The sequence below is a fragment of the Mauremys reevesii genome, linkage group 3 (genome assembly GCF_016161935.1).
Source record: "Mauremys reevesii isolate NIE-2019 linkage group 3, ASM1616193v1, whole genome shotgun sequence".
Taxonomy (NCBI): Eukaryota; Metazoa; Chordata; order Testudines; family Geoemydidae; genus Mauremys; species Mauremys reevesii.
In genome coordinates, this window is record NC_052625.1 from 89,177,140 (window position 1) to 89,203,831 (window position 26,692).

Sequence of the window (26,692 nt, forward strand, 5' to 3'; positions counted from 1 at the left end):
AATCTCTCCTGTAATCTCTCTTCTAGTCACACTTCATCTGGCCATATGACTAGGGATAAAATGGCTGAATGGGAGGAAGAAGTGCTATCATTTTGGTTGATTTTTACTTTGAATTGCCTCTGTTCTTGTGTTTTTAAATGCATATCAAGGAGCATTAAGGAAAAAAACCCACAAATTTTCTAACACAGACAACCTTTGATGAGGAATTTGTGTACAGCCAAAAACTACATGAATTTAGACTGAACACTAGACTTCAGCTCCAAACATGACTTATGTTATTTATACCCTACCACATACTATTTCAATTTTATTTTATCCCACTTAACAGCTTGTGTTGAGTTATAATAAAAAGTTATTACTACAGGGGATTATCAAAAGGTATAGCTCTAGTACTGGTTTGCTAGATAAGTAGTTTCAAAAGTATTGCAGTTTTGGAAAATTCTGCATATACAACCCAAGATAAATAACTGGACGTTTTACAGTTACTTCATTAATAATCTAATTAAGCAAAGAATGTAGTCTATGTTAAACTTCAGCCAGTAGTGCTGGATATTTGAGAAGCTTGTTCCTCTGATGGGATATCGTTAGCAACTTTTTCTTGACATGAAGGAGAAAATGACATTCCTTGTCCCATTGTAATTAATTGGTTTTCCACTGCAATGCAGCATGGAAAGCTGATTTCAGCTCAACTTTATTGAAAACAATAGCTGGTATTTGCAAGCTGCAGTTCCGATTATTTCACAGCTCACTGCTTTTAACAAGTGGTACACCAAGTTTCCAGGACTATTTGATGAAATTAACAACTAGATAAGATAATGCACTGTCAGTATTTATTTCTTGTCTTTTTAATGTTATCTGCAATTACAGCTCTCAAACCAAAGCATGACAAGGGGACTACTGTTATGTCAAATTCTGTCAAAACTGAAACAAAACATGGATTGTTTTAGAAACAAGTGATCTATGACACCCAAGGCTCCATCAGAGGACAGGTATGATCCTTTGCAGTGAAAAAACTCAAATTTACTAGGTTTACATCACTACATCCCCCTTGTTCTCAATATAAGTTAGCCAGGTGTATATTTTGCTCTGACCACATGGTTTGCTACCAGGAAACCAACCATGATTTTGAGTGGGGCACTACAAAGAGAAAGCACCATTCAGAATGGAAGTTTGACCCTTGATTTGGTCTTACCTATCCTAAAAATCAAAATGTACCCCAAATGGCACCAGTGAAGAAAACCTAAAACTAAAGGGCCACTAAACTTAATTTATTTTTAAGTTGACTTCAGAAGAGTAGGATCCAATTTATTTAAATTCCTTTAGAATTGTTAAGGTTTTCTCTCTCTCCTGTTTAGAGGTCATCTTTCCAGCACAGGTGAAACTTACTGGCCAAATAAGGAAGAACAGTGAAACTGACAATACGAGAACTGTTATATTAGAATTTTCTTCACTAACTTTTCAGTTACAGCAATTGTATGTGTAACAAATACAGTAGGTACAAAGTCTTCAAATGGGATTTTCAAGTCATCAATGTAACTATAACAATAACAACTCAAGTTAGCACCTAATATCAACACAGATTGGATTTAGTAGCCAAATCAAACTTATATGGCAGCAATTTCAATATTTGCATGGTCAGTTAACCTATACAAAATTACAATTTTACTGTTGATAGTAGTAGTATCAGCTGGTAGACTATCGTGAACTAACAACTGATGTAAAACTTAGAATAAAAGTGCTTACAAAGACAGTTTAAAAATGTCTATACTCTAAACCAGGGGTTCTCAAACTTCATTGCACCACGACCCCCTTCAGACAACAAAGTTATTTCATGAACCAAAGGAGGAGAGGCAGAGCCTAAGTCCCGCCACCCCGGGTTGGGAAGAAGGGGTTGGAGCCCGAGCCCTATCGCCTTGGGTGGGGGTGGCGCTTCAGGCTTCAGCTTCAGCCATGAGTCCCATCAAGTCTAATGCTGGCCCAGTTTGAGAAACGCTGTTCTAAACAGCAACAGTGTTCTCTTGTTTTACTGGGAGATGTTCCTCTTAAAGTACAAGACAGCCTCTTTTGGAAACATCACATATGAATTGCCAGAAGTAGAATCAAACTGAGTTATTGTGTCTTTTTAATTATTTAAAAAGAATGTTAAATACAAATCACCTAAATGAACAAAACATTTCATTGTGGGTGTTTCAAATGTAATAAATAAGTTAAAAATGTTAACATGATTGAGTACAGTAGTTTTAGGAGTCTCCTTTCAATGTTACCCAAATTAAAGGATATTTACATCTTAAAACAATGGATAATTTGCATATACATGCTGGAAAAAGGGATCAGTAACCAGTGTTCAGCCTATTAAATGTAATTGCTTTCCTAAGTTAAGAGACAAATTAAAAGAAAATTAAACCTGTCACTAACACTAACGGATTTGGCAGGTCCTATCAGCCAACACAACTGCTTTTTCTGATAGTCAAGTGAAGTTTGTAAGAAAAATATTTCAATCTTAACTGAGATATTCAAGCCCCATGTACTTTAACATCTGCAGCCTGATCCCACAACCCAGGGGTGGCCAACCTGAGCCTCAGAAGGAGCCAGAATTTACCAACATACATTGCCAAAGAGCCACATTAATACATCAGCAGCCCTTATCAGCCCCACTACCACCACCACCACCACCACCACCACCCCCCCAGCACCTCCTGTCCGCCGGCAGCCCTGCCAATCGGCACCTCCACCTCCCTCCCTGTGCCTCCTGCCCGCTGCAATCAGCTGTTTCACAGTGTACAGGAGGCTCTGGGACGGAGGGGGGAGGAGCAAGGGTGCAGTGGGAGCAGGGCCTGGAGTTGAGCAGTGGAAAGTTGGAACCTGTAGCTCCAGCCTCAGAGTCAGCACCTATGCAAGGAGCCGCATATTCAACTTCTGAAGAGCCGCATGTGGCTCCAGAGCCACAGGTTGGTCACCCCGCCACAACCCTTACTCATGATATCTATGGGAGTGTTCCCACAGAATCGAAACAGTATTGCCATGATGTTCTTGGGCACATTCTACTACTGCAATTGTAATACTACCAAACCACACAATTTAGTAGGGTACATTTACATATCTATCCACAGTTATTTTCACTAATAAAACCAAAAAGGATTTTAAAGTTTCTAGTATTAATAGTGAGGCGATGCACACCACATGGGTGTGATTTAACTGCATTATCATGTGGTCTGTAGACCCTGCTGGTACACACTACCAGACGCTGCTGGTACGGGGGAGGGATAGCTCAGTGGTTTGAGCATTGGCCTGCTAAACCCAGGGTTGTAAGTTCAATCCTTGAGGAGGCCACTTAGGGATCTGGGGCAAAAATTGGTCCTGCTAGTGAAGGCAGGGGGCTGGACTCGATGACCTTTCAAGGTCCCTTCCAGTTCTAGGAGATTGGTATGTCTCCAATTATTACCTTTATTACCTAAATGTTCCTTATTGAGCTTTATCATCATCGGTCATCCCTCAACATCAAGGATGATTTCATTCACAGATTTTATTTTTCATGGGTCCTTTGGTGTCTGAGGAAGCCGATCCTTGAGCCACAGGCTCATTGGCAGACATTGCAGGTGGTGTTGGAACACAGGGTTGGGCAACGATTGCTGCATGACAGTTGTCTTTCCTTTCTTTCCCAGCATTTTTCTGCAACCACAGCACGGTGATTTTCCTCAAATGTGGACATTTCCTCTCTGACAATTATTTGCCAGTTATCCCTATCCTGGGCTGCTGTCCTTTCCCCAGCATGTGGTGTCAAAGCCATATCTCTTGATGTTTATCTTGAGGGTGTCTTTAAAAGCATTTTTTAAAAAGAGGCCAAAGGAGGAGCTTTAACATAGAACTGATTCAAGCAGCACTACAGTAAAGTGCACCAGCAGGATCTACATTGACCAATCAATACCCAACATATTACTGCACATTACCACACGCTGTAGATTAGCTCAAAGAGGCAATCTTGACAGACTTCTAATGATGCCTCCTCCAGGAGCAGAAAATACTGCCTGAAGAGATGTTTCACTTCTGAGATCATGGTTTCATATGATAGCGTGGAAGGCTAATTACAAAACTCTGAGTAAAGAAGTTTTGCCACACACATTCTTTATGCTACATTTTGTGCACACCTATTTACAGAGCCTGACTGACAATCACTGATGATGCCAGAGCATACAAAAAAAGCAAAACAAACAGGTGTTAGTTTTAGCCTCAATAAAAATGGGCAAATGAGAGAAAAGAAGTCAGTGAGATAAAATGGAAGAACAAAACTGTAGATGAAATTGCTCACCAACATGTTAAGTTAATACATTTAAAGGATTGTTAAATTTAAGTTAACACAAAAATTGTATTTCATGAAGTTAGACTGTACTAAGCTCAAGGTCAACAGAATTATTTTCATGATTTCTGTAGTCTGTAGAAAACCTTTGTGAAAAACAGCATAAATGGTGAACAGGGAAATGGCTTTATAAAATTGTTTTAATAAGCAAAAGTTTATATACAATACAGGTAACAGCAATTTTACAAAATAATTCACATTTTAACCCAAATGTATTCCTTTAATCTAAAAAATAAAAGCTATATACTAGAAACATGTTATTTGACAGTAAACCTTTAAAAGGTAAACTCTTCTATATTTTCTTCACGTGATTTTCATATTAAGACACCTGGAAAAAAGCAGTGCTGGTGCTCAAACTGCTGTAATTTTATTGCCACCTTTAGACTTCTCTTAATGCTACTTCACGGCTTGCTTTAAAGTTTTAGGAAAGTGGAAGTATAATCTGATTTATTAAATTCCAACTAAAGTTTAAAAGCTAGTTTGCTATTTTAAGCAAACAGTTTTTGAAGGACGGATATCATTTCTGAAAAAGAATATATTCCAGTGCAAAATGCTGAACACTTAATTCTAGGAAGGCGGTTTTTAACTTTATACTCGTGTCTTTTATCCAAAAACTGGACTGTGTTTTGCTTATTTAAATCTAAATTTACTGGCTTTGCTATGAAGATAGTTAACCATTCGTAAGAAACCTGTAACACTTACTATTTCAAAATCAGTGAGTGTTTTTTGCAGTAATTTACATAGTACATAATGCATTTCTTTTGAAAGTAAATACATTTTGTTTAGTCTTTCTACCACATTTATGGTACAATCCCACTCAAATTAATACGTGCACAATATTTGCCTTCATATTTGCAGTATTAATAAGCCAATTAGCTTCAGGGTTTGGAAATTATCCAAGTTTCATTAGTAGTCACATTCATTCCTTCTTCAAAATCCCAAGCTTTTTACAATGACATTAAACTGTCCTCCATCTACAGTATCTCCACTATGTAACATATAAGCTACTGGTTAGTAGTTATATTATTAATTAGAAACTAAAAAAGAGTTTAAGCTTTATTAATAGAAACAAGATCCTCTGTAAGCTTTATCAGTAAATAAATATATTAAATATTATATTTATCTATGTACTTAATATCAAGGAATATCATGGTAAAAAGTCTGAAAAAAGAGAAAAATTGTTTTCCATAGATCTGTCCTTCTGACGCAATTAAACAACTCTAACCCCCAGCATAGATAGCTCTAGGTTGATGGCAGAATTCTCCCATTGATCTAGCTACTACCACTTGGAGAGGTGGATTACCTACAGGACAGGAGAAGCTCTCCCATTAGTGTAGGTAGCACCTTCAGAGGGGAGGTCTGCACTATCACTTAAGTCAATTTAACTTACATCACTTGGGGGCGTAACAAAGCCTCTCCCCCACAAAGCAAGTTTTGTGTTGTCCACACCAGTGCTATGTCAGCGGGAGACACTCTCCTGTTGACACAGCTTCCACTTCTTGCTGAGGTGGAGTAATTACGATGATGGGAGAGTGCTCTCCCATCAGCGTAGTGTGTCCTCACCAGACATGCTACAGCGATGCAGCTGCACCAATGTAGCACTGTAGCGTAGACTTGTCCTGTAGCACTACAGCAGCACAGTTGCTACAGTTCAGCTGTGCCACTGCAGCATTTTAAGGGTAGACAAGCCCTGGGGAAGCCCAAGTGTACAGAACTGATTGCACACACAATTTATAAATTTGTTAACACCTTATAAAGGTCTAAGACCCTGAGTAAGGAATACAGGTGGCTCACAACCTTAAATGTAGACATTTGAAATTATTTGTGTGAGAAATATACTCATGTTTTCTGTACAAAGTAAATTAGACATAGCAGCAAAAAATTATGTTTAATATTCACTGAATAAAAAGGATAAACAAACATCTGAACATGGAAAAACAAGGAACCTCATAACCTACTTCTATTAAAGCTTTCTTCTCAATATCTTCTTGTGCAATGCTTGGAGAAGCAACAGGCAATTTTATATCTAGACTAATCTCCTTTAGTTCATAACTATTTCTTTATTTTCTGTGCACTTGGTGTTTTACCCGTATATACTCAATCATAAGCCGGTTCGTTTATAAGCTGACCACCCCAAAGATGGATAAGTAAAAACAGAAAATTTTTATGACCCATTCATAAGCCGACCCTATAATTCAGAGGTCAGTAAACTTTGGTTCCTGGGCCATCAGGCTAAGCCGCTGCTGGGCAAAGATGTTTTGTTTGCCTTGAGTGTCCGCAGGCATGGAGGTAAACCTAAGTAAACAAAGTATTCGGGCACACCAGCTGCTTATCCTGACGGGCCGGGACAGCAACTGGTGGGGAAGTTATTTTTTTGGGGGGGGGGGGGAGTTGGGGGTCAGGAGAGTAACCCCTGTGACCACCCCCCACACGACCCCACCTCTAGCCCGGGACCCCGACATTCTCCCAATCCCATCCCTTCCCACCTTATCTGGGGAGGACCAGGGGAAGATGTCTCTGGCCTGGCTGGAGCTGCTCCAGCAGGCTGGGCAGAGTGGCTGCAGCCTGCTCCGGCGGGCTGGGTCGGGCAGCCTGCTCTGGAAGGCGGGGCCCAGCAGCTCAGCTGCAGCCTGCCAGCCCCAGAGCTGCAGCTGCTTTGGAGGCTTTGGGGAGAGCAGCATGGCCAGAAGCGGAGAGACTCTGGCCCCACCTCTTCCCTTCTGGCTCTCCTGGCTGTGCTACCTCTCCTTGCTCCCTCTGTTGGGGGAGGGGCTGTGTCCCACCTCTCCCTCTCTATACCCGTTCATAAGCCGACCTCCATCTCTCGTGCTTCCCTTTTTTACTAAAAAATTCAGTTTATGAATGAGTATATACGGTATATAATGCATAAATACCAAATAACGAACTCAGTTAAAATATGAAAAAATTAATTTGAAGCATAAACTAAAATAATCTTGCTTCCAAACCACTATCTGCACAAGAAATCCATTGACCTGTAACGTTTCTGAGAATAATCATGACATTTAACTGAACTTCAGGTATCTGCCTCAGGAATGTAGCAACTCTATGAGTCCTAAATACATATTGTGTTCAAAAATCCTTTTCCATATTGTATGATTCTGTTGTCCATTTGCCAGTCTAAGCTACAGAAGTCGCTAAAATATTTGAAGTATAAAAGGACATGTTTTCTACTCAGCCAAGCACAGGATTGCAGCTCCTCCTCACTTAATTACCCTGCACATAGCTAAATATCAGCTGCCATCCCTCAAGACTATGGCCTTAACAGTGGGCTGTAGTGGCTATCTACTGCAGCACCCACTTTCATCCAATTAATCATCGTCAGCCTTCTTGCTGACACTCTTCAGGGCTGCCTGGTTGATAAATTGCTCTGTTATTCACCCTATGTTAATCTGAGGCTGACGCAAGTGTACCTTTCTGACTGAAGACACTTAGCAATATTAAAACTCTGAACTACCAAGTAGCCTCAATGTGCATTAAACCTCCCATTTGGAACCAACAAGTTTCCTCATGAATAGTTATGAATAAAACAGTTAGTAAATCAATAGGCACTAGCTTTATGTACCCCATTATCTATACAGCTGATGCACTGTCCTTTGGTTCCCTAGGAACTACACCGGAATTATGAGCAACTGGAAACACTGCAGTACCTATGGGATCTAATCTAAATTAACCCTTTATCACTGCGAATTGTTTCACTTAAGGCTTGATTAGTTAGAACAATGGTCTCCAAAGGGGGGTGCACAAGATGACCCATTGGGAGGCAAGGCAGGAAGAGCACCGCCGGAGGGGGAAAAAAGGGGGGCGGACAGAGGAGGGAGGGAACGAGCGAGCAGGGAAGCTGCCCTCCCCTCCCCCGGGCAGGGCCACCTGGAACACAGGGGCTTTAGGGGCTCCGGGGCCCTGGCCTGCAGCTCTAAAGCCCCTTTCAGAATGCGGCCCTGAGTCCTCCGGCCCGTGGAGGAGCAGGGGCAGCCGCACAGCCAGGGGCCGGAAAGCGGTGACGCTTTTCCCTTCAAAGCCGGCTGGAGAGAAGCGGCCGCTTCTCTCCGGTCACTGGCTGTGCAGCTGCCCCTGCTCCTCCTGAGTCCTCCGGCCCGTACTCGCAGGACTACATGCCGAAAGGGGTTTTAGAACTGCAGGCCAGGGCCCTGCAGCCCCTAAAGCCCCTGTGTTCCGGGCGGCAGCTCCCAGAATCATGGCCATGGGAGCAGTGCCACGCTGCGCAGAGCCACCTGCACACCCCCTGAACCAAACAGGAGCTGCCCCAGGTAAGTGCTCTGCACCTCCTGCCTGCCCCAGCCCTGAGCCTTCTCCCATACCTCAACTCTGAGCGCCTTCCCATACCCTAACTCCCTCCCTGAACGCCCTCCCACGCCCTAACCCAGACCTTCACATCACTGTAACACAAAGTGTTAAACCAAGATTTTCAGAAATAATGAAGCATATTCAATCACATAGCTCACTAAAATTAATTTTTTTGTGAGAGCAAAAAGGGTTTTTGTACCGTTAAATAAAATGAAATAAAATTTTTATTGTATCTCTCATCCTTTTAATTTTTTTGTATGTTTTATAATGTACATAATATATTAGTATAGTAGTACATGTATATAATTTATACATAAATATACATATATTGGGGGGGGTGCTCAAAAAGTTTTTACTGATAGGGGTGCGCAATCAAAAAAGTTTGGAGACCACTGAGTTAGAACACACACGTAACACAGCTTATGTATAAAGATTGTCGGATCTTTACTTCATAAATTCTGTATTTTTTTTTTTGAATGAATAGCCCTACTGGAAACAAGTCAGTGTCCCATTTTTATATTTCTACCAAGATGGTTTTGATTCTGGATAAGCAAATGTAAATATTTCAATTAACACTCTTTTCAATTCACTCTCCAAAAATTATTTATGCCTCAGTGGCTGGACACAAAAACAAGCCTTTCCGTGAAGAGGGAAAAAGAGCAAAATATTGTATTAAGCTTCATGAAGACTTATTTGCTTAAGAGTAACAATTCCCCCTCCCCCCCCTTTTTTTTTTAATACTACTATTAGTACTGTCACTTGTCTACGGTATTTCTCAAAAATACTACCATGTGATAACTGACCATTGTAACAACCGCATGTGTGAAAGAAAAAAACCACTCACACGTAATCTAGCCTTCTCTCTAGGCCAAAACTGGCCTTAAGATATTTATTTGCAAATTCAACTGTCTTCCAAATCAGACTACAGTAATTCCTCACTTAAAGTCGTCCCAGTTAACATTGCTGCGTTGCTGGTCAATTAGGGAACATGCTCATTTAAAGTTGTGCAATGCTCCCTTGTCGTTGTTTGGCAGCCGCCTGCTTTGTCCACTGCTTGCTGGAAGAGCAGCCCAGTGGAGCTAGCTGGTGGGTGGTTGGAACCAGAGTAGACCGACATCCCCCTCATCAGCTCCCTGATCCCCTAAGTTCCCTGTTCAGCAGCTGCCCAGAAGGCTAGCAATTGCAGCTGTCCCTCCCCTCAATGCCATGTGCTGCTCCTGCCCTCTGCCTTGGAACTGCTCCCCGAGACTCCTGCTTGCTGGGGAGGAAGAGGGAGGCTAATGTCAGGGTGTCCCCCTCCCCATTCTTACCCTTCTTCCATAGAGCAGGGGGACACACGACAGAGGGAGCTTCCAGGCACCAGCAGCCTGGTCTCCGCTTGATGATCTAATTAACAAGGCAGTGTACTTCTGACCCCACTCTTCATACTTAAAGGGGAAATGCACATCTCTCTCTCTCTCACACACAGTGTGTGTCTGCCCTCCCTCCTTTCCTGCTGTTTTGTACAGTAGAGTGTGAGAGCTAACCCTTGAGGGCTCAGCCAATTGCAGGTTCATCATTTAACAGTAAGGCATTCCCTGGAAATATCCCACCCTCTGACTCCTCTACCTCAACCAAGCTTCACACTCAACATCACTGTGTACCAGTATTAAATTGTTTGTTTAAAACTTATTGTGTGTGTGTGTGTGTGTGTGTGTAAAAAAGTGTCTTGTTTGGTGAAAAAAAATTCCCTGGAACTTAACCCCCTCATTTACATTAATTTTTATGGGGAAATTGGATTCGCTTAACATCGTTTCACTTAAAGTCGCATTTTTCAGGAACATAACTACAACCTTAAGTGAGGAGTTATTGTACATCCTTAAATTATATAAATTCATTACACTAACCTTCATAATGGGGCCAAAACAATTTAATTAGATTTGACAGAGAGCTGGATGAACTCATGAGTGCAATTGTATGACAGGATTGCTTATTATGATGGTTGGGCGCAAGACAACAGCCTCGGGGCTCACTTGGGGTTTAGGTCTTACCCTGAAGCATGAACTTTAGGAATGTTTCAGCCAGCCACCAGGAGGGGTCAGGAAGGGATTTCTCCCCTTAATGTATTCTGCGAGGATTTTAGCATCATCTCCTTCCTCTGAAGGATAAGGGACAGTCACAGCTGGAGATAGGACACGGGGCAAGGTGGTCAGGGCTCTGAGGTGGCATTGAGCATTCTCTGACTCAGGAGCTTGGCTGGCTGGCTCTTGCTCACATGCTTAAGGTCTAACCGACTGACATATGTGGAATCAGGAAGGAATTTTTCCCCCGCAGGTCAGATTGGCAGTGTGTGGGTGGGGTCACTTGCCAAGATTATCTGGGTCTCTCTCACTTAATCATTTCCCTCAGTTTGCAGGGGCTTCAAGCACGGGTGCATGTCGATCCCTCCTATTCTGTGCCTGTGGCACATAACAGTCTAGCCTCCCAAGGGCTCTAATACCTGTGGTCTCATTTTGGTTGTTGGGTTTAGGGCACACGTGTTGGTGACCTGTGATAAACAGGAGATCAGACTAGTGGTCCCTTTTGGCCTTAAAATTTATGATTATGAATGTAATCTGTGCCCATGTTTTACTTCATTTACATAGCACCTGTTATATAGTTCTTCAAATACCAGTTTGACAATCAAGTCTGTTCACATCAGCAGTTAGATGAGGAGATTAATAATAGAATCCTTACTAAAAGTCATGCAAATAGGTATTTCACAACTAAGGTAGGATTTCCAAAAAAAAATCACAAGTGACTTGGAAGCACAATTTTCTCTGACATTGTCTTAACTTTCTTGCAGTGAAGAGAGAGCCAAAGTCAACACTATGTCCCTCACCCAGGCACAAATTCACCTAGTTACATCATAGTGAAAACTGTCTATGCCTTCTCTCCACTATGATTTTACAGTAAGATAGCTAAAACACATTACCTTGTTGTAAGAACACCCTTTTTGTCAAAGGCATAACCTTGAGAACAAAAATCCCACTGATTTTCAATGGGACTAGTGCTCTTAAAGTCACTTAGGATCTTCTGCAAATCCCTTCCTAAATACCTATTTCTTCAGACCAGATTCAGATTAACTGAAACTGTTATAAGCTATTGACAAGAGAATGCTCTAAGTACAGTATTTAGAAATTTTGTTTTAGTTGTTTTGTAGATGCTTCACAGGGCATATGTAAAGTAAGTTCTGTGAAGCATCTCATGCTTGTCCCCACTAACACTTAAAAATAAACTGAGGTAGACTGAATTTAGTGCACTTAAGTGAGAAACTAGCATTGGACAATACAAGGACAGAGGGAACTTTGTACAAGTTTTTTCCATGCATCTAAGCCAAACGAACCTGAAGTACAGCACCCCAATTACTACAAGTTTAGACTTCCTCCATACCTGTATTCAGGAACTGGGCAGTGACTTTTGAAGATTTAAAGGCAATTAGATTAAGACCAATTAACCCGTAATTTACACAAGGACTAAACAAGCTGCCACCAGTTAAAGAGTTGACCACCATCACAAATACAAGCACTACATAACAAAGCTAACTGCCTTTTTTTAGTATTGATTTTATCCTAATCTGCCAACCAAAAATTTGATATTAAATAAAACGTAATATGCCACTGGTATCTCCTTTGAAGAAATCCCTCACACTCCCTTTCTCGGATACTAGATATACTTTAACTGCTGTACTTTAATAAGAGAATACATGGCTGGGGAAAAGGGGAGTAAAGTTTCCAGAAAGCAAAAGGTAGGTGGCTCTCCAAGATAATGTGTTTAATACAGACTGAAGAACTAAGAGAAAGAGACAGTTTCAGAAGTGGAGAGGTTTAAACAATGAAGTTTCCAGCAAAGTTTAACACTGGATGCTAGCGGGCCTATGAGATGGGATTGTCCATTTGAAACTAGATTGAGACAATACACACACACACACACTCTATTAGCACTATTTGACACCTGTTGGCAGTCTCAGATGCAAAGAACCGAACACATATGAGGACTAGAGACAAACCTCTTAGCCCCGATAAGATCTACCCAGAACAGCGATGAAATAGGTGGGAATCTTCCACCACCTCTGTTCACATATTACCTGTTCGGTTGATAAATGAGAAACTTACGTCCCTGGAGCTCTCCGTGTAGTACCTATGCAGAAATAACTCTGCTTGAACTTTTCTTTAAAAATATTACTACAAGTGCTCATTAAAATGTTTTATACTGCTATACTGATAAGCCCACCTGAATGTCAACTGTGCAGTAAAGTTTTCTTAATGGATTTTCCTCAGAAGTTTCTTGAATATATTTGTGTTTTTAAAATGAAAATTAAGGACTGCACTTCCTAGAATGGAATAATAAAATCATAAGGTGTCATAGTTCCCAGGACATGCCATCTTAAAGTACAGAAACCTACCTTAATTCATTAGAATAGAATATCCTCAACATTCGATCACTGTTTCTATTTCCACACATGGGATGAGATTTTCAAAAGGACCTAAATTGAGAGCATAAATCTCATTGGCTTTCAACAGGCTTTGTGCTCCTATAACCACCCACTACACATTAACAATCCCATCCTACAAGATTTAATGGAGAGGTTTACTCACACAAAGAAGTTCTTTAGTGCTTACTGCAAACCTGTTGCACAAAGTTATAAAAAGCACCTATTCCATCTCCTCTTCGCTACATAAATTCTTCCCAGTAACTGTAGTGAAAATGAATCACATTTATCACTAGCAGTCTGAAAAAACGAGTAAGTCAAGACAAGGATAAAAATGTATGCCAAAAACAACTAAGTACTAGAAAATATTTACAATCAGTACTTTTACACTGTCAGTAGACTTAAAATTGGCATTTTGTTACCTCCTTCAAACATACACACTACCAGCTGTTAAGGAATTATGGACTATTGAAAGCAGGAACCTCAAGTTCTAAAGCCACATGACAAATGTTATCTACAGTAATTTGACAGTTCAGATACACACAAAAAATATAGCGTACTTAAAAGACCATTGATAACATTATAGCAGAACACTAGCTCTGCTGTAGTTAAGGTTGAGCATCACTTTCTGTTTAAAGTTTACTTTGCTTGTTTAATTATAATTATATCGGAAAAATTTCACTGTTAAAAATTACTGGTCACTTTTCATTTCTATCAAAGATCATCCATAAAGAAGTTTAGTAAACTCAAAACAACCCAGGACAAGCAGCAAAGATGTCAGTCACTCGTTTTAGAAATAACTGTTTAACTCAAGCCATTCACAACAAAATCAAAACAAAATCCCTTGACTGCCAGCAAACAAGAATCCATTCTGAAGATTAATCATAGCTCTTAACTGCTTATCAATAAAAGCCCCTCCTACTACAGAGAAATCCAGTATATCCAATGGACAATTGACTGAACCTGAATTTGATTTCATGAAGCCTATTGTACTGCTTCAACTAGTTCTCTTAGTATTAGAATATTGTTTCTTTTTAAGCTAACAAACTTCAAAATGCAAGGAATATTTTGGTATATGCAGTTCTGAACAAAATCCATGTGGCAAAATGCACAAGTCCCAATCAGAAGCTTCTGAATTATGTTTCAATAAAGGCAAAGGTCAGTGAGTGGAGGCATTTCATTTATTCTACACTCCTCTTGTTAAGAGTTTTTTCCCCCCTTCATCAGAGAAGCAGAGTATAACCCATCAGTTTCTACTGCTGTATTTCAATCAGCTTGAGCTATCAGGATGGCCCAGTAGTCAGTTAGCTTATTACAGGTCATCTCTCCTGTCAGCCATACATGAAATCAGCAGTTAACTATACATCTAATTAATAACAATTTTAATAATAATCAATTGTCAAATAAACAGTACTTTAAATTAGTCTCCCTAATCTTAAAGGCAAAACTCAAAGTGTTTGTTTTTTAGTGGTCCCCATAATTAAAATGCTATTTTAAATAGATCTCATTACTGTTTTATAGTTCTCATTTAAAGTGTGTTCTCTTCCAGGGATAAAGCTTTTCTTTAACCAAGATCGGTAACAGGAAAAGTATATTTGTCAAAAAAATTGTTGGCGAAATAGAAATGAACTATTTCATAGCCTACCTTCCCTTGCTAATACGCCTACTATCTAGAGGGACAGTCACTGATTTTTTAAGCCTTAGCTTTGGAAACTTGACCTTTGGATTTTCTACCCTTCTATGTCAGCGCATCACTTTTTGTAGTTATTGTATTCTTAGGAGCTGCCAACGCCTAAATAATTTGGAGGAAAAAACCTCTTTAGAAACACTTCTGTTGATTAATATTTTATAGTATTTTTTCCATTCATTAGTTATGAAAACAGTAACTACACTGCTTAATCTGATAAGCTCTTGGCCAATCACTCCTTACCTGAAGTGACAGCTATTTATTTTTATATACATCATAACTAATTACTGTGCATGACTTCAGATAAGGACTATGCAGCCAGGAGAATACTAACTCTAAAGTATGTTGTATAAATACAATGATAAAGGAAAGTAAAAAATATTTAGCATAACAATGACCTTACCCACGTTTCAAAGAAATGGAAAAAGGAAGGTGAAAATAGATTCATCAACAGAAGTGTTTCTAATTTTTTTCCAAACTACCTAGGTGTTGACAGCTCTTTAAAAATACAATAATTATGAAAAGTGATATACTGATCAGTTGAAAATGCAAAGGTCAAGTTTTCAAAGCTAAAGTGACCCTATTACAGAAAATAATTCTAGTAAGCAGAAAATTTTAAGTATAGAAAACGCAGATCTCTAAACCAAGAGTGCATTCTATACTGGCTGAATAAAGGCTAAACCATTTTTTGACTGCTTAAAATAATGGTATATCTTGAATATGTTCTAAAATACCTTTTATTTGAAAAAAGGAGTTTTCTGTTCTGCTTATGTTTATAAGGGACAGTCAATTTTTCTGCTGGTAAAGAAACATACATAATTTGCTATCAAATGCTTAAAGTAAACAAAAACAGAAAAAACTGTTCCATTAACTGTTTTAGTCTTCTGCATAATCTTACATACAAAATTTTTAGAAAGTGATTTTCTAGTTGACTACATCCCTTCAAACAATGCAAAAAATATGTAATCACAGGTAAAAATAGTTTGTCAGAAAAGGGGGGGAGGATCACATTTCTGAGGGAGTTTTAAACTCTTTATGCTTCTTTGAGAAACAAGTAATGTTTTAACTTGTAGTCCACAAATAATTCAGGAGACTGTGCAGGAATAAAACTTTATCATGAAGTCCAATGTGGCTTTTGTTTTGAAAAGTATTCTAACAGATTTTGAAAGGGAACACACCACCCCATATTACAACTACAGACTTCTGAAACAGATTCTGGAGCTCTACACTCTTGCCTGTAACGATATGCCATTTTATCAAATGGAAATTTCCTATAAAGAGAATCTTCGTGTTTGCCCCTTGTTTTTACATATAGTTGCAGTACCAAGTGAAAAGACAACAGTAAAGTCGGTACTATTGATATCTACACGGAAAACATTGGTTTTTTATTGTGTACACTCTTAATGGTACAACATTTACCCTCTTAATTGTATTTTAAAGTTAGTTTGAAGAAAATTATAACCATACACGTAATATTTTAGGCCTTGATCCTCTAAAGACCTCTAAATACTTTGCCTATGCAAGTATTCTCATTTAAGTCAATTGAACTACTCATGTACTAAGTTAACTGAATTAGCTCAAAGAAAAGTATTTACGGACTTGGTGCCCAATCCTGCAAACCTTAGTCATGCAAGCAGCCTGGCTGAAGCCAACTACATTATTCTCATAAAAACTACAATTTGGCCCTTCATAGTTCCACAACTTTCATATGCACTTTTTTTTAGAGCGAGTGTACTAGCTAATGGACAGCAACATATAAGTAATGTAAGTCTCCTCGAGTCTGGATGCATTTATACTTTAATTTGTTGTAACTACTGTTACTCAGGTTGATGCAGCATGTTTTACATTTGTCTGAAACTAATCCTGTTCATTTCCAAAAGTAGGCAAAAAAAACCAACTCCCAATTCATCATTTCCTTTAGGAAGTGTGTACACACACACACACACTTTTTGATTGAGTTTATCTAGAGTAATTCCCGCACTCCTAAAAAAGCAATTTAACAATTGTGAAGTGAAAGACTTTTGGGTAGGGCTTTCAAAGGAAAGAATAATAAACAAAGAGCTGTAATTCTTCATAGGAGTCCACGTGAATATCCTTGGAAAGTCAAAGACCGGATACTCTTAGTGATGCGTACTACCAAAGAGTATCAGAATCTTGCCATCTGTAGCATCAGCAGTTCAAAGATATTCTTAAACAATAAGCTAAGTTCCTCTAAAAGTCAGGATTACTGCCACATATAAAAAACATTTTAATGTCCATGGTCGAGTATTCTCACTAATTTCTGTATTTTAAAACTACCGTCTGTTACGATCAGAGTACACTTTTTACTTTTTCTAAAATAGTAAAAAAAAATGTTAACTATACTTTAATAAACCTAATATTTTTTAGTTTTCAGAAAATCTCAACTAAATAACTTCCATTTATTTTAAAATCTCAGTCTATATTTAGAGTTCTGAAACCTTCATTTCTAGGTAACAAAGTCCAAGAAATGAGATATAATTTATCTGTTGTGTGAAAGAGGTCATATTATAAAGGGGAAAGCAAAAACTGACTTACCAAAAATAATACAGGTTAAATTAAACATAAAATATTTAAGTATTTTAGAAACTAAAATCAATGCAAAAAAATCAAGACCCATTTGATGGTGCAAACAATTACAGGAAATACAGCCCATTTTACATTCAGGAAAACCCCCCCTCTTCCAACAGGTTTGCACTAGTCTGATAAAAACAATCCAACTTCCTACTTATTATGATGTTCATTTTAAACATCCTTGTTAATCTACCAAAGAATTATTTTACACGCGAGTTAAAAAGGCTACAACTTGAAAAATACTTGTAAGCTAAGCAGAAAGCCAATCTTCAAGTTTTACAGTGAACTTGATTTAAAAAAAAAAAAAAGTCCACATTCATACCCACCACTATAACCTTTAAGCTGATGATAAACTGAAAAAAAGCTATATCACTGCTCTTCAATCCGAATTCAGCACAAGGTATCAATATCTTCAAATATCAACCTTTAGAGAAATGTACAGAAAATGAAAATGTGTTTTGGATAAAGTTCAGAATAGAATGGACTATTTTATAAGTCACTTAATTAGTTAAATGTTCTAACAACTAAAGAGTAACAAAAACCCGAGACAATAATCATATAGCAGAATGGCTGGTTCAATTTCTGCATGCACTCCATTTGTTGTCTTTAGATAAGGCCATGTGTAAAAAATTCTCATAAGAAAACTTCTATAAATCCAGAATAAGTAGAGAAAGTGAATTTTACTTAAAAAAAATTAATCAAAGTTATTTTAAGTGCTTGTGTTATTACTTTAAGTAGGATGGTAAAGAATAAATAAAAGACTCAATTGCTAATCCTTTGGAAATATTATGCCTCCAAAAGCATAAATAATAGAATCTTTACAAAAGGTAACATGTTTTGTGGTAGCTTTAAGGAAAAAAAAACCCACACACCTAGAACAGAAACTACCACTAATATTAAAATAGAAATTTGATCTATTAAAAACTGAACCAAATATATTACTGCTAATGATGAAAAATAAACTAATTCCCTTTTTTCTTCACTTTTCTATGCCTGCTGCCTTCCTAAAAACTAATTAATATTTGGTATTATTTTGAGAGGTACTTTTAAGGAACCTTAAAATTATTGTAATTATATACAAAACCTCAAAGTGCTCTAAATACAACCTTGGGTGTCCTAAAAAGCTGGACAACAGATTAAGGTAAATCTAATATCATGTCTGGTTCAAAATATTCAACTTGCTCTTTTCGTTGCCAGAGCGCACAGTTTTGCAGAGTTTTTTCCTAGCCCACTGTGATTTGCGTGTAAAAAGTTGGCTAAACTTTATGATGCATGCTTTTTTATAAACGATCTCACACTAACACTGCATATAAGCTCATAATTATTTAAATACAAAGATATATGATATTTAAGCACATCTTCAAATGTAATTCTTGATTGTCTTCTTAAAAATGTAACTTAATTTTAGTATTAAGGTTAGCAAAGATCTTACAAATCTGTCCTCATCTTTCTCACAAAAAGAAATAAATGGCGCCCCTTAGTGTTCACATGTTTAAATCTTCAGATAATTCACTAGATTTGCAAGCAACGTTTTTTTTTTGGTTTTTTTTTTTTTTTTTTTGACATTCCAGAAAGTTTTCTGCCTCCACAATTCTTCCATGCAAACATCAACGCAATCAGGAAAAAGCAGGAAGCCTTAAAGAAGGAGTAGAATGCGTCCTGGGCTATTCAGAAACAAAAAATGAACAGTTTGGAAAAAAAAGGTGGTAACAGATTGAACACTCAGTAACATTTTTAAACTTCCACCACAGTCCTCATAGCCATTATTTTGGATTTAGGAAACTTTGGTAAAAACAGATTTCCAGGGCTTCCAGGATTCAACCACCATGAAAAGATGCAGTGACCTCATGTATTCCTCTATTTCAATATCCTTTTGACACCAGCGATGTTTCTCTCTTTTGTTCTCATGACCAACAAACTTAGTAGGGCTCTCCCCCCCCCCACCCCCCCAAACTCAGATCATATAACCCTGAAAGACTTCAGGAATTTAAAATCCATCACCAGGCCTCTGTCGAAGTTCATTTATGTTTAAATGTCTTCATCCAGTTTCTTCTTGATTTTACATCCCTTGCTTTTCAATCGTTCTGAAGAATATTTTCACAGTGACCATAACTACATGTTCTAAGTGGTTTTCCTTTTGATGACCACCTTCATTCACTGAAGGTTTATAAAAATCAATCCTCCAAAACACATGAATAAAAACTTCTTCAAGGAAATACTGTTTACTACAGTCCAGTTGTATCAATTCTTGTTTTTCACCTGTCATTTCCTTCAAAAAGGTAATTTTTTTCTAGGCATGTTATTTTCTGCTGCAATATGGTCACGTTCTCGTTTTTACATATGGTTTTTGAATTTTTTTTGTCCTATCAAATATATAAACTGACCCCAAAGGAGAAAACTATCGCATGATAAAGTTTTCTTTCAAATAAGGAGGATTTGACTGCAGGCAGAAATCCTTCCCCCCACAAAAATCTCAAAACCCCAGAGTTTATGTTAAAACTCCCCGGAATCAAAGCTGAAACTCTTTCAATGGCTTTCATTTCTACACAGATTAAAACTAACTCTTGTAATTATAATTAAACAGATTTCCGTATTTCCCCACCAAACTGAATCGCTGTACATTCAGTTAGTACTATTGTTTGTGCATTTACAATGAAAAAAACCCGGCACCCCAACCATACAAGGAACCTAAAAAAAACCTCAACACAAGGAGGCCACAATAAAACATATACAAAAAAGAGAAAGGCAGTGGATGGGTGAGGTTTCAAACATCTGACATTATATTAAAATGAGAGCATTGATTTGTAAACACTTTCCGTGAAAATGAATTATTAACTGAGAACGAATGTGGCCCTGAATAAGCGGCCTCTCTGCAATCTTTGCAAGCAGGAGTTGGGTGCGGGGCTCAGAGAAGACGGCGCCCTGGCTGGAGGCAGCAGCGGACATTTGGCAGCAGAAGAGAATTTATTTCGTAATTCTTTTCAGCAACTACAGTCACATGTAGGAATCTTTATGTTAGTGTCTTTAAAATATAAGAACAACTGGGATAAGAATTTGCTCCCTTCGCACACGCTGGGAATTTTTTAATTATTACTTTGTGACCCGTTTGGGGTGGGGTAACGCGGGGGCCCATGCCAAGCAGGGAAGGAAGCTCAGCCATTCCGGTGTTAGTCGTTCAAGTTCAAGCAGTTTCCAGAACAGCCAAATCCCGACACCAAACACCCTTCCCTTGCTCCAGGCCCACAAAACGAGTCTATTAACTCTCCCATAAAACACGCCACACAGGACCCTTCTCTCCTTCCAATACTTTCTAGCGTGATCCAGTAGCCACACAGCTTGCAACCGACCCTCCCGTCCCCCCACTTTCCCCTAAACCACATTCCTCAGCGCCTTTCCCCCTCCTGTTCGCTCCCTCTCCTCCATAAGGTGGTGTTTCCCCTTCCCCCCGTATAACAGACGATGTGCGGAGAACAAGACGAGACCCCCCACCAAATCTCTCCTCTTACAGGCAGAAACTGGGCGAGCCCTTTGTTTCATGGATTGAAATGGGAGGCTGAGCCCGAGTCTCGAGACACCCGGGAGGAGAAGGAGCCAGGGAAGAGCCCACCCGCGGCTCTCGGGGCAGGAATGGAGGACGGAGAAGGATCCAGGGAGCAGCGCGGAGGCCCGGGGAGGGGGGAGTGTTTTACCTTCGTCCAGCAACCTCTCGAGGTGGTTGAAGATCCCGCAGAAGTTGGGGAGGCTGCTCATCAGCTTCTTGTCGTTCATCAGCTGCATCAGGTAATCGGGGCTCGGCTTCGGCTTCTCCTTGGTTTCCATTTCCCCAACCATATTCCAATCGCGCAGAGCCCGCGAGCGCCCGCCGCGCAGCCCAACCACGGCACGGGGCGCCCGGCCGGATCCGGGCGGAGAAGGCGGGGGGGCTCCCCGAGGAGGAAGAAGATTCAATCAGCAACAAACCAACCCGCCACCGCCGGGTCCCGGGTGCAGAAAAGAGGAAACTCGGTCTCCCCCCGTTCCCCGGCTCCGTGCGCCCCCGGCCGGCCGGCGCAGTCCTCCAGGTCCCCCCTCCTCCCGCGCGCACACGCTGAGCCCAGCTCCTCTCCGCGGCGCTGCCCCTCTCTGCTCTCCGCGGCGGGGGAGGGGGCCGGGCAGCCGCTGCTGCTTCTTCCCAAGGAGCTGCCGCCGCCGCCGCCGGTTGTTTCCTCCCGGCCGCTGCTGGTGTCTCTGCCGCCGCGCTGCGCCCGGTGTCCTCACCGCCTCCCTCCCGCTGCCTGTGGCTGGTGAGTCTCAGCCCCGCCGCCGCCTCCTCACTTCTCCTCAGTTCGCTCCGGAGTTCGCCTTAGTCCAGGCTGCGCTGGTAGCAGCGGCGGCGGCGGCGGCAGGGGAGGGGGCAGGACACGCGGGGGGGAGGGGAAGGGACACGCCGGGGGGAGGGAGCAGGGGCGGGGCGGCCGTTAGTCAGGGAGCAGCGGCGGCGCCACTTGGCGGAGCCAACCCGCGCCTCACTCGCACTCTCGGGACTTGGGGGGGCGGGGGGCGCAGGTCCCCGGGGACGCTCTGACGGGAATAAGGAGAGGCGGAGCCAGGAGGCTGCTCCGCGTCTCTCTTCCCCCCGCCACACGCACGTGAAGAGCTACGTGCGGCGCACGCGGAGAGGCTCGCGCTGTTCCCCCTGCGCGCGGCCCCGGCTCGCCTCTTACAGGCACGCATGAAAAACTCTTCAAAACAACAAACTCCTGTTACTTCATTCCGCGAGGGGGCGGGGCTGAGTCACGTGCTGCGGGGGGAAAGCCCCGCTGCTGCGCGTGCGCGACCGCGAGCCTCACACTCCGTTTCGAGGGTGTCGTCGTCTTGGCGCCGCCTCCTGCTGAGGAATGGGGAGGGGCCGCGTGGCGCGTCATGGGGCGGCGGGGCGGGAGGATACGCGGTGCGCGAGGAGTAACGGCCAACGTTTGCAGCGGTAGCGATGAGGGGGACGGAAACGCCGCCGGCGGAGGCGGTGCGGGCGGATGGGAGGCTCCACCGCCTCGGACGGGAAGAGGGAAACGCCTCGTGGTAGCGGCCTTCAGGCGACCCCGCCCCCTGCACTCACGCAGCCCGGGGGCCCAGTCGTCCAGGGGCGCGGAGCCGGCGGCTCGGGTACCCCGGCGCTCAGCAGCGTGACGGGCCAGCGGCTCAGGGGGGTGACGGGGGGGGGCTAGTTTACCGCCCCGCGGCCTGGAGCGGCGCAGCCCGCACGGCTCTTTAGGCGCATCAGCCCCGCGCTGCTGCGGGGTGCAGGGCGCTTGGCAGCGTGCTGCCCGCCGCGCCGGAGGCCCCGGCCGAGGCGTTGCTCATGGAAGAGGCCGCTGTGAACCGCGAGGAACAGCCCGAGAGGGGCCGCTATAAAGCAATGCCCAGCCCGGGCGGGCCCTCGCGTCTAGCAGGCGAAAGCCCTTCCAAGCTGAGGGCCCGGAGCGTTTAAACAAAGGGAATCATTTGTGATTTGCTCAACAGGAGTAAAATGACTTAGGCGTGTCTGCACTGCAAACTTAAATAGCCCCATATTAGGCTGATTTACAGCTATTGCAGTAATTACTGCAGTTGATATCCAGCTGCTTAACTTTTGTTGGTGGTGCACGTCCTCGCCAGGAGCACTTCCACTGGATTCAGAGGGCCAGTGTGGGGGGCTGAGAGTCCAGGCTTTCTCAGCTCTGTGCAGTTCCTACCGGGAACTTGGCTGCCCCTAATCCCCCTGGGTGCCCGGTGGGGAGCTCTGTGGCCTACACCTGGGCAGCTCTTCAGCTCCCTGTGGGGAATGGAGAGCCTTGGTGCAGGTGGGTTGGTGACAGCCTGCCTGGGAGCTGGGGCAGCCAAGCTTTAGGTAGAGCCCCCACCCAGCCCCGGGGGTGACAGTCCAAGCTGGGTGGCTTTCTTGTCAGTTTCATGGCTCAGCAGCATGGAGCTGTGAAATTGACAAGAATGACAGTTAACAGCCAATGTAAATAACCCACAGTCTCTACCCTGATACTGTGTTGCCCCAACTACACCAGGTAAGTCCTGTGCCTCTCATGGAAGTGGAGTTATGTCAGTGTACATCAGTAGGAGTAAGGCAGTAGTGTGTACACTGACATAATTAGGTCAAGGAAAGCTGTAGACCAGGTCTCATTGAAAAATGGTTGAAAATAACAATAATTGGAATCGGGTGTCAAGAGTAATTTTTTCCATGGCAGAGTAAATGGAAACATTATATATGTTTTCAGATAAGTAGGTGAGCATAATTTATGGGTGTTTCCCCTGTTACTCTATGAACAATGGTATCACATACCCAAAACTGCCCCACTCACTCTCTTCGTTCTGCTTTGATTTTGTTAGTCATCAAACTTTTAATGAAATTTTAACATATTTAGTACAGTTAATAGTCTGCCTCGTGCTTTTTTTAATAAAATGAATCAAGTAAAGGAATTTGGTCATTTGCCACTTTAGAAGTGATGTTATAGTTCATGAGATTGAGGTCAGTTGATCTTCAGCCACATGCCTCACACTAGACTCACCTGTGTTGTAAAGTGTTTTGATATCTATAACTGAAAAACATTCAAAGAGCTAGGTGGTGGTAATTTTGTATGATAGTAGTTCAAATTCTATATATACAAATCAGTGCTCTTTTGAAAATAAAAAAATTAAATTTGTTATGGTAAATAAAATGCAACCAAAACTAAACTAAGCAAAACCACATTTTGAGTCAGTCTTCCTGGGCTAACTAGTGCTTGTTACGATTGGTTATTGTTTAGTATTGACAGAATATTTAGGGAAAAGTGGAGTTGTCAGTTTAGCAAAACTAAATAAAATGACTGTATTTTTAAGTGTTTTCTATATCTTCCTATTGTAAATACATATACACCTCTACCTCGATATAACGCTGTCCTCAGGAGCCAAAATATCTTATTGCGTTATATTGAACTTGCTTTGATCCGCTGGAGCGCAGCCCTCTCCTCTCCCCGAGCACTGCTCTACTGCATTAAATCGGGTTGCATTATATCAGGGTAGAGGTGTATCTTGGAGTTAGAGAATACCTTATCTCATTTCTGTGTGAGGGTTTGGTTTGCATACCAATATTTTGAGCAAAGCTAAGATCAGGTAACTCAAATTAGTGGCTTTTTAGTTTCTCTGTCTTTGGAAAATAATAAACACATACAATATTAGTTTTGTTCCCAAAGAGGGAGTAGCAGTATTATGAATTAGTTTCTTAAATTAGATTCTTACTCTTCCAGTACCTTGGCAGCAACATTTAAAGCACAGCTGTTTAAGATGTAAAAACACTGCCCCAGTTGAACAGCAAGGTTACAGGCTTAATTTTTTCCTTTGGCTCTTGAATTTTTTGGCTGTTTCTCAAATGTATGTGAGTAGTTCACATCTTGACCAAGTACATTTTAGGGATATGTAACAGAACAGGGTTTGTCACATACAGTAAAGTCAATCTTAAGGCTACATTTGTGTCCTTTCTAGGTGCCACAGTGTACATTGTGTTCCTATATTTGTCATTCTTAGGGGTATGTTCTCAAATTGGAAAAAAAAATGCAATTATTAAGGACATCAGTGAGCAAATAGCCCCCTTTTTATACTTTAATAATTTAGTGAATTTAAAGCTTGTATCAAATTTACAATTCTGGAGAGCTAACAGGGAAAGCATGGAAGAAGTAATGCAAGCAACTCCATACTTCCTCTGTGTCTTAACTATGATCTGAAGGAAGTATTTCCGGTGTGAGATGTAAAAGCAGCAAAGAGTCCTGTGGCACCTTATAGACTAACAGATGTATTGGAGTATGAGCTTTCATGGGTGAATACCCGCTTCGTCGGTCTCCATGAGCCAGTTGTTGACATTTCTACTGTGACCACCAATGTAGCAAGGCACAAATTACTCCAAAGATACCCTTTACTTTTAATGTCTGTTACACAGAGCATATCTATACAAAAGCTGTGTTGTGACAATAACTCGTAATAACTTCCTAGGAACATTAATAGAAGATAACGATCAGTCAGCAGCCTTAAATAATCAAATGAAGATAACCGTTCTCTCTCAGAATCGTACTCAGGAGCATACCCTTATCCTTCCCCAAAAACCCTATCAGATATATGGGTTTTGCAACATGCCTGAAGGGTCATCAAATTTGGGCAGTTTCAGATTGGGAGAGTGCATGAGAGTAGGTTTCAGAGTCATAGGACCCTCATCCAGAACAGCCTGCCAAAACCGTCATCTTGATTGTGGCGAGGGATATGATCTAACTCAGTGGTTCTCAACCAGGAGTCCAAGGCCCTCTGGGGGGCTGTGAGCAGGTTTCAGGGGGTCTGCCAAAATAAACCAGAGAGCAGGGCTGGCATTCGACTCACTGGCCCCAGGGCAGAAAGCTGAAGCCCAAGCTTGAGCAACTTAGCTTTGCAGAGCTGCCTGTGGTGTCGGACCCTGGACCATTGCCCTGCTTGCTACCCCTAATGCTGCCCCTGGCTTTTAATCTACTGGATATGCAGAAAAACAGTTGTGGCAAAGGTGGGCTGAGGAGTTTTTATAGCATGTTGCGGGGGGGATGCCTCAGAAAGAAAAAGATTGAGAACCCCTGATCTGACTTTAGTATCTCTGACTACATCTGTGGCAGTCTATCACAGAGATAATCTCTTAGGTAGGTCTCAGGCCATTTAGGGCTTTGTAGGCCATAACTAGCACCTTAGCCTCTACATGGGCATCCAGTCCCCATCCTGAAGCATTGATGTCTTGTGCGCTCAGCAAACAAGCTGCCACATTTTGCATAAGCTTGTCTACAAATGGTTTTAAAGGTATAGCCCCCACAGAGCATATTGCAATAGTCTAATTTTGAGGTAACAGACATAAATAACACTGGCAATATCGATATCTGAAAGAAAAGGCTTGGCACAGATCATACAAACCCAACTTGGTTACTGCTGTAATGGGATCATTGACAGCAGCTGCAAAGGGTGGTGTTTAATACCACTCCCAAGCTGCAAACTCTGATAACCAATGCTAGATCACTCTTTCAGTCAGAGGGCTTGATATTACCTCCACTGTCTTTTCCAGCTGCTTCCGAGAGCCTGTCGTCACCACCCTTCTGTTGTCTGAGTTCTTCTTCAGCCAGCTCTCTCTCTCATTCATGTTCCAGTGTCAGCTAGACATGTGGCTGAGGTACTGAGCCACATCGCTGTCAGAGTTGGATGAGAGACATATCTAACTGGGTGGCATAAACAAAGATACTAAATACTGCATCTTTCAACCTTAGCTTTTTCTGTTTAA

General features: G+C 41.6%; 1 protein-coding gene across 10 annotated transcripts in view; it reads right to left on the reverse strand.

The window, feature by feature from the left end:
- Positions 1 to 21,380, reverse strand: part of QKI (QKI, KH domain containing RNA binding) — a 332,499-nt gene extending 311,119 nt beyond the window's left edge. For all 10 annotated transcript variants that reach the window (XM_039531810.1, XM_039531814.1, XM_039531809.1 and 7 more), the window contains exon 1: positions 21,099 to 21,380. In XM_039531810.1, the coding sequence (XP_039387744.1) occupies positions 21,099 to 21,240 (142 nt within the window). In that variant the 5' untranslated portion in view covers positions 21,241 to 21,380. The remainder of the gene's footprint in view (positions 1 to 21,098) is intronic.
- Between the last annotated feature and the right edge of the window lie 5,312 nt (positions 21,381 to 26,692).